The 13,527-nt window shown below is 40.4% G+C and overlaps 1 protein-coding gene across 3 annotated transcripts in view; it reads left to right on the forward strand.

Moving 5' to 3' along the window:
• The window catches only part of sema4ba (sema domain, immunoglobulin domain (Ig), transmembrane domain (TM) and short cytoplasmic domain, (semaphorin) 4Ba), a 63,140-nt gene that overhangs the window by 30,250 nt on the left and 19,363 nt on the right, over positions 1-13,527 (forward strand). For 2 of the 3 annotated variants that reach the window (XM_061677791.1, XM_061677790.1), the window contains 2 exons: positions 10,818-10,978; positions 13,315-13,377. In XM_061677791.1, the coding sequence (XP_061533775.1) occupies positions 10,818-10,978; positions 13,315-13,377 (224 nt within the window). Of the gene's footprint in view, positions 1-5,157; positions 9,413-10,817; positions 10,979-13,314; positions 13,378-13,527 lie in introns of those variants that run through there. The other variant, XM_061677792.1, reaches the window with a different exon arrangement.

The raw sequence follows: 13,527 nt of genomic DNA on the forward strand, positions 1-13,527 counted from the left end.
TTAACCACTCTCCATTTTTAGTCACCGAAAGTAGAATAAAAAAAGTTGTACAGGTTGAGAAACCGTACAGTGTTTCCTCAACAGTAGAACACAATTCGTTGAGAGAGACTGGTTGAATCAGTTATCCCCATAGAATAAGGTCAAACTGTGCCCATGAAGAACTCCCTACGCCTACAGGCATGATATTTATCTTGGATGTATATAAATTAGGAATTGTGAATTTTATTGGAAGTATCAGTTTTGTTGAAACTATGACTTTTATTAATTTGTGGGTTTAAAAATACCACTACAGATACAGTTTTTTCATATCTAGCTATCTAGCTATCAAGCTAGCTAGCTAGCCATTAATCCATCAACCTAGCTATCCATACATTATCTATCGCCTCTGCCTATAAGTCTTAATTTTGAACTTCACTGCATGATTTGTCTTCTTGGAAGCCATTCAATGCCCCAAGTGAGATGATAAACAGGATTAAAAGGTTTAATGTTCTTTCATATGGCTTTAGGAAATGATAAATTGAGACATCAGCGCGGGCCTTTCAGTGTTTGCACTGCGGTTAATGACTCAGGCCTCATTAGAGTCACCTGCGTTCGCCGACATTTATGGACATGGATTACATCCAGTCTTAGCTTGTGTTTCCTCGTTTCCAAGCCCCGCGCCAACAGGTAATCTCTTTTACAACAAAGCCCACAGCTCGGCCCCGGCGGAGCATTTTACAGCAACACACACCATTAGTCACTCAGTGAATAAGGGCAGACATCTCACTTCTCGCGGTCTTCGTAGCAATATTTGCTTTTAGGGCATGCAGCCAGTGCTAAACACCGTGAAATATGCAGAAGCCTCATGTTAGAGGAGTAAGTGGAGATGCAGCACACAGGGAGGATTGTTATATATACATGTTGTTGACCAATTTAGCAATTAATCTAGTCAGTAGCATCCTTTGTCTTGTTTGGGAACCATTTTCAGGTACGGTCATGCAGTAAGTAGCGCAGTTTTACCAAACGATCTGGTTACAATTCTCATTAAAGCAGTGGCAGGCCGTGCTTTTGATTTGGTACGAGGGCCTTCCGTGGGGATTTACCCCACTTAATCCACCTCTTAATACTACCACTATGATATCGCAATTATGGAAATCATCAGTACTATACAAAAACGTAATATAGCAGCACGCAACTGTGCCACGTACAGCGTCTGGAGGAATTAAGAAGCAATATTTATCTAAAAACTTGACGAAAACATAAATATGTAAACGAAATGCATCATTATTGTTAGTCGAAGTTGACATGAACAAATTTTGCTATAACCAGCAGAGGACAGAAAAATGCTGACGTCTTCGAGGGCCAGCTAGTTGGCTCTGGCCGGCCCTGTGAGGATGAATTTGAAATCTGATTGGTTAAATAAACAGTCGCTCTGCCATTTTAAAAAAAATTATTGGACTTGTGAGCAAACATTTGTGATACGAGTGCTAGATATTGACAGCAAATTCAACTCACTTAACATCAAGCAGCAATTTGGTAGAGAGTGAAAGATTCTTTACAAAAATGGCTTCATACTATTTATTGCCTCTACTAGTTCGCACTTACTGTTAAACTAAACATCAAACAGAGAATTACTGTTATTATACTGTATTTAAACATCCACACAACTTTAAATTAGGAGTGTTTGCTAGTTTAACGGTAACACACAATGCAAAACACCTTAGATGGGCTAAAGAAACTAGCATTGCTGTTACCTTATCCGTTATGCAAATGATATTTAAACAAACGATGGAGCAACACTTGTAGACAGACAACATAACAGTACTCACTTATACTGTATTCTTTATCCTCTGCGAAGAACGATTAATATGACTGCAACTTACCGAGTCACTTATAAAACTTTGCATCTCTATGTCTGTATTGTACTGCTCACCCACCACTGTATAAAACCCAACAATTACCCCTTTTACTGGACTTTATCATAACATGCTGAAGCGTTCATTGCCACCTGATGGCTTCTGGAGTAAAAAAAATAAAACAATACTTGTCAGTTGTGTTTAGATTGTGGGATACATAAAACATGCAAAGTTGGTGTAACCGCACTGACTTTTTTCCCAGACTGCCTTAAAAAGGAGCGCTTTCTCACATGGTGTTTACAGTATCAAAGGGAATGGAGAGTAGCAAGCCCTTGGGACCTCAACTTTAAACACCGCCTGGTCTCCTCGTGGCTTCTGCTTGCCTTTAGTTCCATCCGGAAGCTGGTTAGCCTGACAACCTGGGTAGTGTAAGTGGCTGCTTGTCATCTGGTAACATTTTTGCACACTCCGTTCCCCTTCTGTTCAAGTTGTCCCCCGGTTCCCGCCTTACCCTTAATAAGGAGGCTAATCTGCTATTAATAATGAACCGGAGATTTGTGTGTTATGGTTTGAACGCTTGTCTGGTTCTCATTATGCACACAGAGGACAGGTTCAGTGAGGAAAAGGCCTGCATCTGCTTTTCTCCCGCTACAGTTGTGGGCTTTAATGCAGATCATGACTTAGAGTGAAACGGCCATCAAGCATGCCCCTTAAAAAACACTTTTTACGACTCGTGTGAATGGTTCAAATTTTTAAGTCTCACTGGAAATGCAGCTTCATTAATTATTCAAAAATGGTCTAGTCTCAACTGGTTGGTTCAACCAAGAAATTCAAAATGACAGCGGTGGCGAGGGAGATCAACAGCTTTTCAAGACTGTGGTTATGACATAGTGCCTGGTTGATGATTGGGAAAATGTTGTTCTCGACACCCATTATGTAGTGATTGACTGGTTTTTGTTTTACAATCATTATATTTGTTGGGTGCCAGATAAGTATCAAAAACATTTACACGTAGTATAAATCATACTATAAAAACATGTAGGACAACTCAATTGGTTTTCTTCGGATTCTTTGCTTGGCCTCTAAATTAAAAAAGCACATTCAGTCTCAATTTTCAAACTTACTATTAATACATTCAAGATAGAGCCAGCTCGGCCTTTTGGCAATATAGGCAAATGCTAATCTATCCTAGCTGATTTACACCCTGGAATGATCGCCAGTCATTCGCTGTATAGACAAAGGTTTAGAAAGCCTACGCAATCATGGTGAGAACATGCAAACTCGTTTCCAGGAAGGCCAGAGCTAAGGTTCTAAACCCCGAACCTCAGAACTGACCTGCTCTTTTCATTCCAGCATACCTCGCGTTGCCTGAGGTCCTCTGGTACAAGTCTTTCAATCTTTCCAAGAACTAGAACAAAACCCCACGGGGAGGCTGCGTTCAGGCATTATGTCAGCTTTTGCGTTTGGAACTCCTCAATTGATTACAAGTTATTTCGGCATCACTTTCACGATGAAAAGAAAGCACAATGGCGTTATTTGACATGGGTCATTTCAGAAAAATGGAGAGTGCAACAAGTGATGATTTTATGACGTCTGTGCACACCATTAATCCCTAAATTGTTTGACGTACATTACACCGTCCCAGCATTAGGATAGGTAAACATACATCACACTCAGCAGAGCCTATAAAAACACACATCACTCTGCACTTTCATTGCTTCTCAGCATCTTGGCACTTAGTGTACATGCACAGCGTGGCGCGGGCGAGTCAGACATGGAGTGCTGTGCTACTGTTAGAAACAGGTCATCACCCCATGTTACATTCTTGCTGCCTCCGTCGTGTTCACAGCCAGGCGAAGGGTCATGGCGAGTTCCAGAAGAGCGAGCAGCTGCTTTACATTATTGTGCTCAAACTGAGGTCGGCCCTTGTTTGCTTCCTCAGCAGCACATTATCATTTTCATGGAGGAAGAAAAAAAAAAAAAAAAAAAGATTCCTGAGAGCAGAGGTGCTGGTTCTTTCACAAGGTAAAGCACATAAACACATTTGTTTGTTGCGATTTCCCCACAGGTTGCACCTCTTAACCCTTAAGTACTGTTCATTTTCCACGCACACAAAGTATGATCTGGGTCAGTTTTGAAGAATATTGTGTAATAATTGTCTACATGAGATTATCGACTAAAGATCTTTTCAAAATGTATAACATTGTGAAATGGATGATTAACCCATAATTAGTGTTTCAGAGAAAATGTAGAAAAAGTATTTTTTAATGTTTTACACCACTGATTTTTAGATTAAAAAAACATCTACGATCAGCAGTTTTTAGTATTTAGTATGTTTGCTCATTCTTGCAGCTTTACTCTTTCACTGTTTTGAGATTCCCCCGTGACCCTTTAAACATGCAAGTGCGTGTTTCTTCCTGTGCAAATGTGGCGAATACACAGACAGTTCTCACGACTGTTTCAAGCTCCCTCTTGAACACTGTTACCACTGTCCCATAAAAAATACTAATATTTAAGGCATGCATAGTTCCACCATTCTCACCTTTTTCCTTGATTTAACACACTTTGAAATCTAAAATCTATTTTAGTAGACACGGGTCAAACTCCACTCTTTTTTCAAATATTTTAATTTTTGTGTTATTTAAGTCACTTCAGGAAAATTCATTGAATTTCAGGGAGAAGGAATGATAATTAGGGTATTTTTATTGCTGTCAAATGTCAAAACGAGCCAAATTTGACCTGAACAGTATGTAAGGGTTTAAATCCCTCACTGCTATGTTCGCAACAATGTAATCATTTCTTTTGCAGTAAATCATTTTGATGGCACAGCAGTTTACAATAAGGAGACTAGAATCTCAGGAGTTGTCATGGTGACTGTGGAGTCTTCAGTTTAGTGGTCTGCAATAGTGCTGGAGCGGCACTACTATTTGTTTTTGTGCAAACTTCACCAAGCCATGGTTTATTTCAAGACATTGGAAGCAATCAGTGCGAATCATTTGGGTTGCCCATTTATGGAAATGTACTTTTACCTGCAAACTATTGGTCTGAGGATAGAAATTCTAGTGTATATGCAACGTAAATAACCTGTTTCTAATTATCCATCCATCCATTTTCTGAGCCGCTTCTCCTCACTATGGTCGCGGGTGTGCTGGAGCCTATCCCAGCTATTATCGGGCAGGAGGCGGGGAACACCCTGAACTGGTTGCCAGGCACTCGCAGTGTTTCTAATAAGATTTTCATAATGTTTCCCCCCCCCCCCCCCCCCCCCCATTTCTTTTTTTTATTTTTATTTTTTTATGCTAAATGCTGTGAAATCTGGATCAGCACTGTAGTAAAGGGAGTTTGAAGAATCCTGATATATTCACACATGGTAACAATTTATGAATTATTATTTTTATATTGAGTTTTTATATACATTTTACCACATAGATACCCTTTGCTTTATCAATATCCGTTTATGACATAAAATAAAATCTGCAGATGGGTTGCTGTTGTTGTTGCCCGGTGTGGTTAGTAAAATGATTGCATAACAATCAAAGCGGCAGGACGGTTGTTTCATTAACCACACCGGGCAACAACATCAACAACACCCTATTGTTGACAACCCCTAAGGAACACAACCACTGAGGCATAAATTGTGGTATACCACATCTAAAATTCAGAGCTCACGAAGCCTTTTGGATTAAAAGTTGAAACCTCTTCAACTAACAAGAACAATCCCGTTACCTTGATTCAACCTTTGCGGATTACCATAACCTGGACCTGGATGAGAATCGACAAATACTGTACTTAACAATTTATAATGTATTATGCCCATCCCTGGAACAACCTTGGAACAATATTTACCCAGTGTTAAAAAAAACAAAAAGGCAAAGACTTCAGACCTCAGAGCCGAATGGGAGGCCTGGTAGTCACCAAACTTGTAATAAAAAAAATAAAAATAAATAAAAAGTCCTTCCTCTTACTGTAATGACCCTCATTTTCTCACCATTTCCTGAGTTAACATCTTTTACAATATGACTTTCCAACCTCTAGTTCCTGAAGTTGTGTTCACAGTACCCCCAATCTGTAATCCCACTAACAGGATCTAATAACAAGATTCAGCCCCACTAATAAGCAACCCGAGCAGCGGGGGCAGCCCCAACTTGCACCGCAAATCTCCCGATGACTTGACCCTCTCGCTTTGTTGTTTTGATGCATCCCAGACACTTCGACATAGGGGGTCTGGTCTCCCCACGTGTTTACCCAGTGTGCTCTGTTTTGTGTCTTGACGACACCAGGCAATAGTGGCACTTTTATTGTTGCTCTGGCACTGACCCAGTGCCCTCATTCTCAGCACACGTGACGTCTCTTAACCTAGCTTATCTGGCACACCCGTGTGTCTTTAAACTTATATTGCTTATATTTTCTTGTCATTTCCAACTAAATGATAGCCACGTGCCAAGATACAGAATTAGTCAGACTATTTATCGTCACTCCCATCCTGTTCAATGTCCTTATAAGATTAAGATGACCTGTAAAGACAAATTCATGCCCCTGAACTTCCCGGCTAACATGACATCATAGTTCAATGAGCTCTCGTGATTCTAATGGGAAATCATATATGGATGACCACTTATTTGGCAATAATATACTGTGCATTATCTTTTTTTGTGACTATCCTGTAGTTCTCTTCAGTGAACCTGCTGATCTTTGCACCCACAACTGTGAAACTTGTTAAAGGGAAACCATCATACACGAGGGCAATGATTGACTCAGCCTGTTCTAGCTATTAGTACAAAAGAAAGCACTTAGTGCTCTGTCACCAAAGGACAAACGACTCTCCAGCTCCTCTCCCGAGGGCATGTTTTTCAACCTTTTTAATTTGGCCCGTACATCTGGAAATCGGCTTCAAGAAGTGTTTAAGGATTCCTTTAAATAATTAATTCCCCTCTCTAAATAGTTCAGCAAAGTGTTCAAGGCAACTATTTCAAAGCCCGTCATTTGCAGGAATGACTCTTAATTACATAATAATGGCAATGATCGCACATTGTTGACAGCTGCCGGAGGTTGAGCCCTGGAGTGTACTTGTTTCATGCTCTTCCCTGAAGGGTCGCGCATGTCAGAGTTAGATAAAGCGGCTCTGTCACTCTCTGCGAGGAAAGTGTGATATATGGAGGTGGGAGTCCCTCCAGCTCTTACCTGCTTCTCGCCTCGTTTATTATTATTTTCTTTTGTGTAGTCCTACCAACCCAACCGGATGCATTCACAGACTTTAGTTCTGTTCAGTACCCCTTGCACCTTGAAGCGTTTGCATTTGGTTGACTTGCAGTTTATTTCCTGCTTTTACAGTACCGTATGTTGTACCTCAGTTGTCGAGATGCGATGACCTTTTGACAACCTTCTTTCACGCTCCTCGTAAGTGCCTTGCTCTGTCCATTTCCATCTTGCTGTAACATTTCTGGGACGTACGTTTCCACAGACAGGGCATCCCAAGAGAATTCAGGTCGGCAAGGCTAACTACGATGGAGTTTTCTTGGAGTGCTAGAAGGAAGGTTAGGATGAGTTCAAGTACAAAACTGTCATCAATTTATTGGCTTGTAATTCAGCTACTGTAATGTATCCTGGTTGCACCTAAGCAGATCGCCAACAAGAATTCCCAAGCTCATTCATCCATCCACTTTCTGTAGACCTTTTTAACCCTGATGTCACACGAACTTCCAGGTGCCGAAAACTCTGATGGTACAAATAGTAAACAAACCCTGACACGTCATCTGACCAAGACACAGCAAGTGAGAAAGCACAAATGTTTGAATGATGATTTTAGCCTTCTTCTCTACCGCCATAGTTTGATTGTGTGTTAAGTATCAGTAAAAAAATAAACACTGTTACTTGAGGTAAATTGTTTGGAAGTGAGACCAGAGGGTGGCCATAATTCACATTTCAACAGGTAAATTGATTCAAAACTACTGCAGATATGGTGGAAATTCAGACTTAGTTGAATGATAATTGAGGGACTGGCTAATTACGTGACTTTTCCGTTGCTCTGATTAATTGCACAAATGTGCTCTTTTGATGGTGAAATGGATACCGTGCTGTAGAGCTGACATTAGCTAGTAGGCTAGCCATTACGTTTTGCTAAATTACTCAATGACAGACATCCACCTCAAGGTTCCGCTGGATTATTTTTTTTCATCTGAAGGAAATAAAAAAAATACCTAAACCTTTTTGGGGTACATCTGGGCGGTGCAACCCCAAACATGGTGAGGTTCTGTCTGTTTTCCGTTCAAGTCAGCGGTAGTCAATCACTTTCGACCACCCGGTCGTACCCTGGCACCTATTGTTTACAAACACTTATGACTGTCTATACCTGTTCATCCTGTTGAGGATGAACGGTATAGACAGTCATAATATAGCCACTAATATAGGGATAGCCACGCCCAGCTGACTTCGGGTGAAAGCACTGGACTGGTCGCCACTCAATCAAGGGGCACATAAAGAAGAAGGCGAACATTTACTTACATTGATTCCGCCTCGGAATGGAAACCTAAACTAAAAAATTAGGCATCTTTTGCTTTTTGCTCAGCCTGACCTTCCAGAAATGCTTGACTTCAACCTTTTGACACCTCGACCTTTTGACAGCTCAACCGTTGAGGTGATGGTGGCGTGTAATATGTTAAATACATACCAGTGCCTTAGAGAGACAGTTGTTGTGAGGCAACAAGTACCCATAGTCATCTCGGATAGACTCCTGCTTCCCCGTGATCCTGGAAACCGTAGTAAATGTTAGAAAATGGACTGTTGGCTGGTTGGCCAAAGTAGTTGCTTCTAAGACTGTCCTGGACCTCTCACCCATCAGAAATTCCCTGTCTGGCAATAGTTTTGTATCATGTTGAACAAACCAGACAATACATTTATTGACTTTCATACCTATAAACAAGTACAAGGGCTTGATTTTTATTTTATTTTTTTAAATAAAAAAGGCATATTTTAAGAACTAAAAATCAATGTAATGCTTCTGTCTGAGTCAAGCAGCCACTGGCTTCCTCTGGATATTTCCAAATCTTTGCTGGATGAATCCATTCCTTTTTTAAAATGTTTATCATATAATTTTATCAACCTGTCACCTCTTTAAACATTCCGTCGGCCAAACCTGCTGTGTAATTATCCCGTTAAACACTTAATGACCCCCTCAAAGGATTAATGCATTGGCCAGTGTGTCCAGGCAGGCAGATGATTTATGTTTCCTGACATAATAAATGTTCAACTATGTGCGGCTACAAGCTCGTCTCTCTAACAATCCTCACCTAGTTGCCCTCTGTTGTTTTCTCCCCTGTCACTTTTCAGTACCGGAACGGAATTTACGTGCTGTAATGATAGTGAAGAGGAGAGAGAGAGAGAGAGAGAGAGAGAGAGAGAGAGAGAGACATAGTACAGCCTCAATAGAGCCGTGACCAGTAGGCAGAGCAGAGCCTCTTGAGATTTTATACATTACTGTAACTGCGATAAGGCGCTCTATTCCTGTGGTGATGAACTGCTTTTAACATGTTGTTTCCGGGGAAAGGAAGTTGCTCACCTTTCTGCAACTAGTGACTGAGGTGAGGTAATGTCAGTTCACACACAGTCTGATTTAATGGCACCAGCTAAAAGTTGTAGTACTTGTAATTTTTGCCAAGTATGTTTTGTCTTGATCCAGTATAAATCTGTCACAAGTGTCAGAATTGCCTTACAGGTCTCATAAAAAACTGTCCAACTTTGTTTGATTTAATGTATTAGTTGCCTCATATAGTGGAATGTCGGTTTTTTTTCACGAGCGGCTTTCACGGTATTTGAGGCATATACAGTATATAAAAGGAGAGATTGTTTTGTTTTCTTTTTTGTGGCAAGAGGAGTGTGATTTTTATTTATGAATTAAACTCACTTTTTTTTTAAATCCAGAAATATACAAATATTACAGGTGGCTGTGCCTTTTAGTAATTTATATGTATTTAAACATAACTCTTAGCTTGTCCGATAACCATCACGCCATCCGTGATTCGGCTGTCGTCAGTGTTGACCACCCACATGAGGATTTGCTGTGGTAAATATTGAACACTGTTGTCGGTCATTATTGTTTTCCTAACAGATCGGGGAGGAAAAAAAACACTCTTAACACACACTGCACCGCACAATACTCGGTCTGGTTAATCTTTGAGAGAATTTCAAAAGTCGGGCCTTTGACTTTTATCATAAGGAAGGAAAAAATGCTCAAATTAGGGACAGTTGTCGGTATGTGTGTACAGTACTTCACTTTCGTAGAAGTCAATGAGTTATTTCAGCTCTTCTCCATTGACTTATTGCACACTCGCAGCACTGCCGCTTCTGTTTACAGTGTATGTTGGCACGCAATTAAGGCAAGTTGTTTAAGATGAGCAGGCCCAATAGAAAAAAAAAAAAAAGAGAAGCTGCAAATCTCAAACACATGAGCTTTTAAAGTGGTGATTAGGGCAATCAATGATTTAACCCCTGATTGTAGGCAGGAGGCGCTAATGTGCTTGGACCAAAGCCAGATACCCACATGGCAGAAATATGACCCGTTTCCTTGTATTCATGGTGAGTTTACATCCAAAATAACCTGATGTCCCATGAAAATCCTAACCCATAGGGACCGCTGGATTAATATGGATTGTTTTTTCTTTTTAAGAAAATAAAAATAAAAATAATAAAACATTTGGGGCATATCTTGTGGCGCAACACCAAACAGGTTTTTTTCATTGTTTTGTCGTTGTTTTTCCAGTTAATGGTAGTAATGGTGGTCGCGTTCTGCCACCCGGAAGTACCCTGGCGGGACAAAAGTATTGTATGGGGACAACTTGCCCTTCCAGTTAACCCCCTCCAAAATATTGAGTCGATTCCCCCTGGCAGCAATAAGAGCATGCTCCCATTCTGGGAAGATGTTCTACAAGATGTCATCCTGTGTCTCTAGGGATTTTTGTAGATTCACTAACTGTTGATCCTCCACAGATGCAAAGGAGAGAACATGCAGAAGTTTCTCGGTGGGCGGGGTCTTCAACTTCACGTCACTCCTGCTCAGCAAAGAGGACAACATGCTGTACGTTGGCGCTCGCGAGATTCTCTTCGCTCTCAACCTCTCGGACGTCAGCGCACTAGAGCTGCAAAAAAATGTAAGGAGGTTGAAAAACGCAGCATAGAAGTCATGAAACGCTGCATGGTAGTCATGAAATATTCAGTTGGATGAGTTTCCATGAGAATGAGTGGGAATTTACAAACTGACAAAAACATACATACTGCAATAATGGTATTTTTTGCAAACTTTTTTCCCCACATTTTTTTGGTTTGTTTAAACTTTGATACAGTGCAATTGTACATGGCCAATTCCTACTTTATTTATAAAAATGATTTTAATAAGAATATAATAATTAATTTATTAATAATATTATTAATACTATAATAATAATAATATAATAATATAATATCATTATTATATTATTATTATATAATGAGCCAGGTCGGTGGACGACTGGTAAGCACATCTGCCTCACAGGTCTGGGGACCGGGGTTCAAATCCCGGCCCAGCCTGTGTGGAGTTTGCATGTTCTTCCCGTTCCTGCGTGGGATTTCTACAGCCACTCCGGTTTCCTCCCACATCCCAAAAACATGGATGGTAGGTTAATTGAAGACTCTAAATTGCCCATAGGTGTGAATGTGAGTGCGAATGGTTGTTTTTTTCTATGTGCCCTGCGACTGGCTGGCGACCGGTTCAGGGTGTACCCCGCCTTCTGCCCGAAGATCGCTGGGATAGGCTCCAGCACTCCCGCAAACCTTGTGAGGATAAGCGGCTCAGATAATGGGTGGATGGATGGATGGATTATATGACTATGTTTATATAGCACCTTCAAAAATACATGTTCACAAAGTGCTTTAACAGACAGTAGACTATAGTACAGAAAACACAATAACATATCAAACATTATGATCATATCACATAAAGCAAATGCATGCACACACAACAAAAACAAAACAAGAAAAACCAACAATGATAAAGAAGGCCCAACAATGCAAGAACCCAACTGAGACCAAGACGTTTGATATGGGATGATAAAAATAGTTAAATACATTTTATAATAACAATCAAAGACCAAAAGATGAAATAACGTCCATAGAAAATATGAATACAAAATAAATAATACGAAAATCGAATCAATAGATACATATATACACTAAATAAAAAGGGGGAGAATAGGACATCATGTAAAAGTGCATTTTGGATCATTGCTAATGTACAGTGGACCCCTGCTATTCGTTGGGGATATGGACCGAGCCTGAAAGCAAAGAGCACATTTCTGTGAATAATTGATGCTTCCCCAAAAGTAATTATAATTGCTTATATTAAAAGTTTGACTGGACAGCAAAGCGCTGGAGTTAGAGTACATGGATGGTGCCTGTGCTGGTCAACAAACTCTGTTGCTTCATAGGCGACGAGGTCCAAGCGATGTAGCATTTAGCATTACACTGGCAAGCGCTTCGGCGTCTACTGACCCAAAATCGCCAAATCTACCCAGTGACAACACGAACTGGCGGAGCTGAGCTGTTGTTACAGATTCCGCTGGTTTTGATTCCATGTTTGCTCCTAGTATGGCAAAACTATCATGTGCCAAAGTAGACATGGTTGTCACTAACCTCCGTTCCTCGCCATCCTCTCCTGCTGACTGTCAATCAATAACATGGCTGCTGACTCGTTATTGGATGCGGAAGCCGGGGGCTGGGAGCGAAGCGAGTGAGTGTTTGTGGCGGCAGAACGTCCAGCTAAGCACAGAACAACCTTCTGTCTTATGCCAGGTACTTTTGACAACTAGTTAGATGTTTTTTTTTGGGGGGGTGGATACAGCCGGCAGTAACCATTAGTTGTTTCAATTAAAGAGACACTACAATACAATAAAACTCATACATACCCTAAATTTTTTTTTCTTTTTTCGCCACGTTACAGAAAATCATGAATAGGCAATTTTTCTGTGAATAACAGAACTCCCACTCCCCCCTCACAAACAAATTAAATAAAAAATGGCAATAGGTGAATTTGCAAATGACAAACCACAAATATGTGGGGGTCCTCTTTATTCTGATTTTAATTAATTGAGATTGTGAATTTGGGGTTTTCATTAGCTATAGGCTATACTCACCAACAATTATAAAAAACATTAATAAAATGTAATTTTATGTGCAGTGAATCCATATGATGTCTACTACGACTTTCACTTTCAGTTGAAGTACTGACATAAATACATTTTCCAGAATATAAATTTTTTATCGATGCTTCTTTACAGTGTATACTGTACCCCAGTAACCAAGAGTATAGTGCCTTTACCGAACTTTAATGAATAGAATGACATTCCCATTAATTTCCCCAGGTTTCCATTTATTCTATGCATTATGCATGATAATATAATCACCCGAAGTCTTTGAATCAAAGCCACATTTTCTTTCTGACCTGTCCTTCCAGCTCACATGGAAAACCCCGGACAAGAAACGAGGCGAGTGCAGTTTCAAAGGAAAAGACCTGCAAGTGAGTTGCTAAACTCAAACACTTGAGATAATGTTTGCAAGGCGATGACACCTGCCGTGGAGAACTTTGCGATTGGGACAAAGCCATGGAAATTTCCTGGCAAGTTGTAACTTTCCATTGGACCGCAGTATATTTGTATCCATCATCTGC

This window comes from Phycodurus eques, chromosome 5 (assembly GCF_024500275.1).
Source record: "Phycodurus eques isolate BA_2022a chromosome 5, UOR_Pequ_1.1, whole genome shotgun sequence".
NCBI classification, from domain to species: domain Eukaryota; kingdom Metazoa; phylum Chordata; class Actinopteri; order Syngnathiformes; family Syngnathidae; genus Phycodurus; species Phycodurus eques.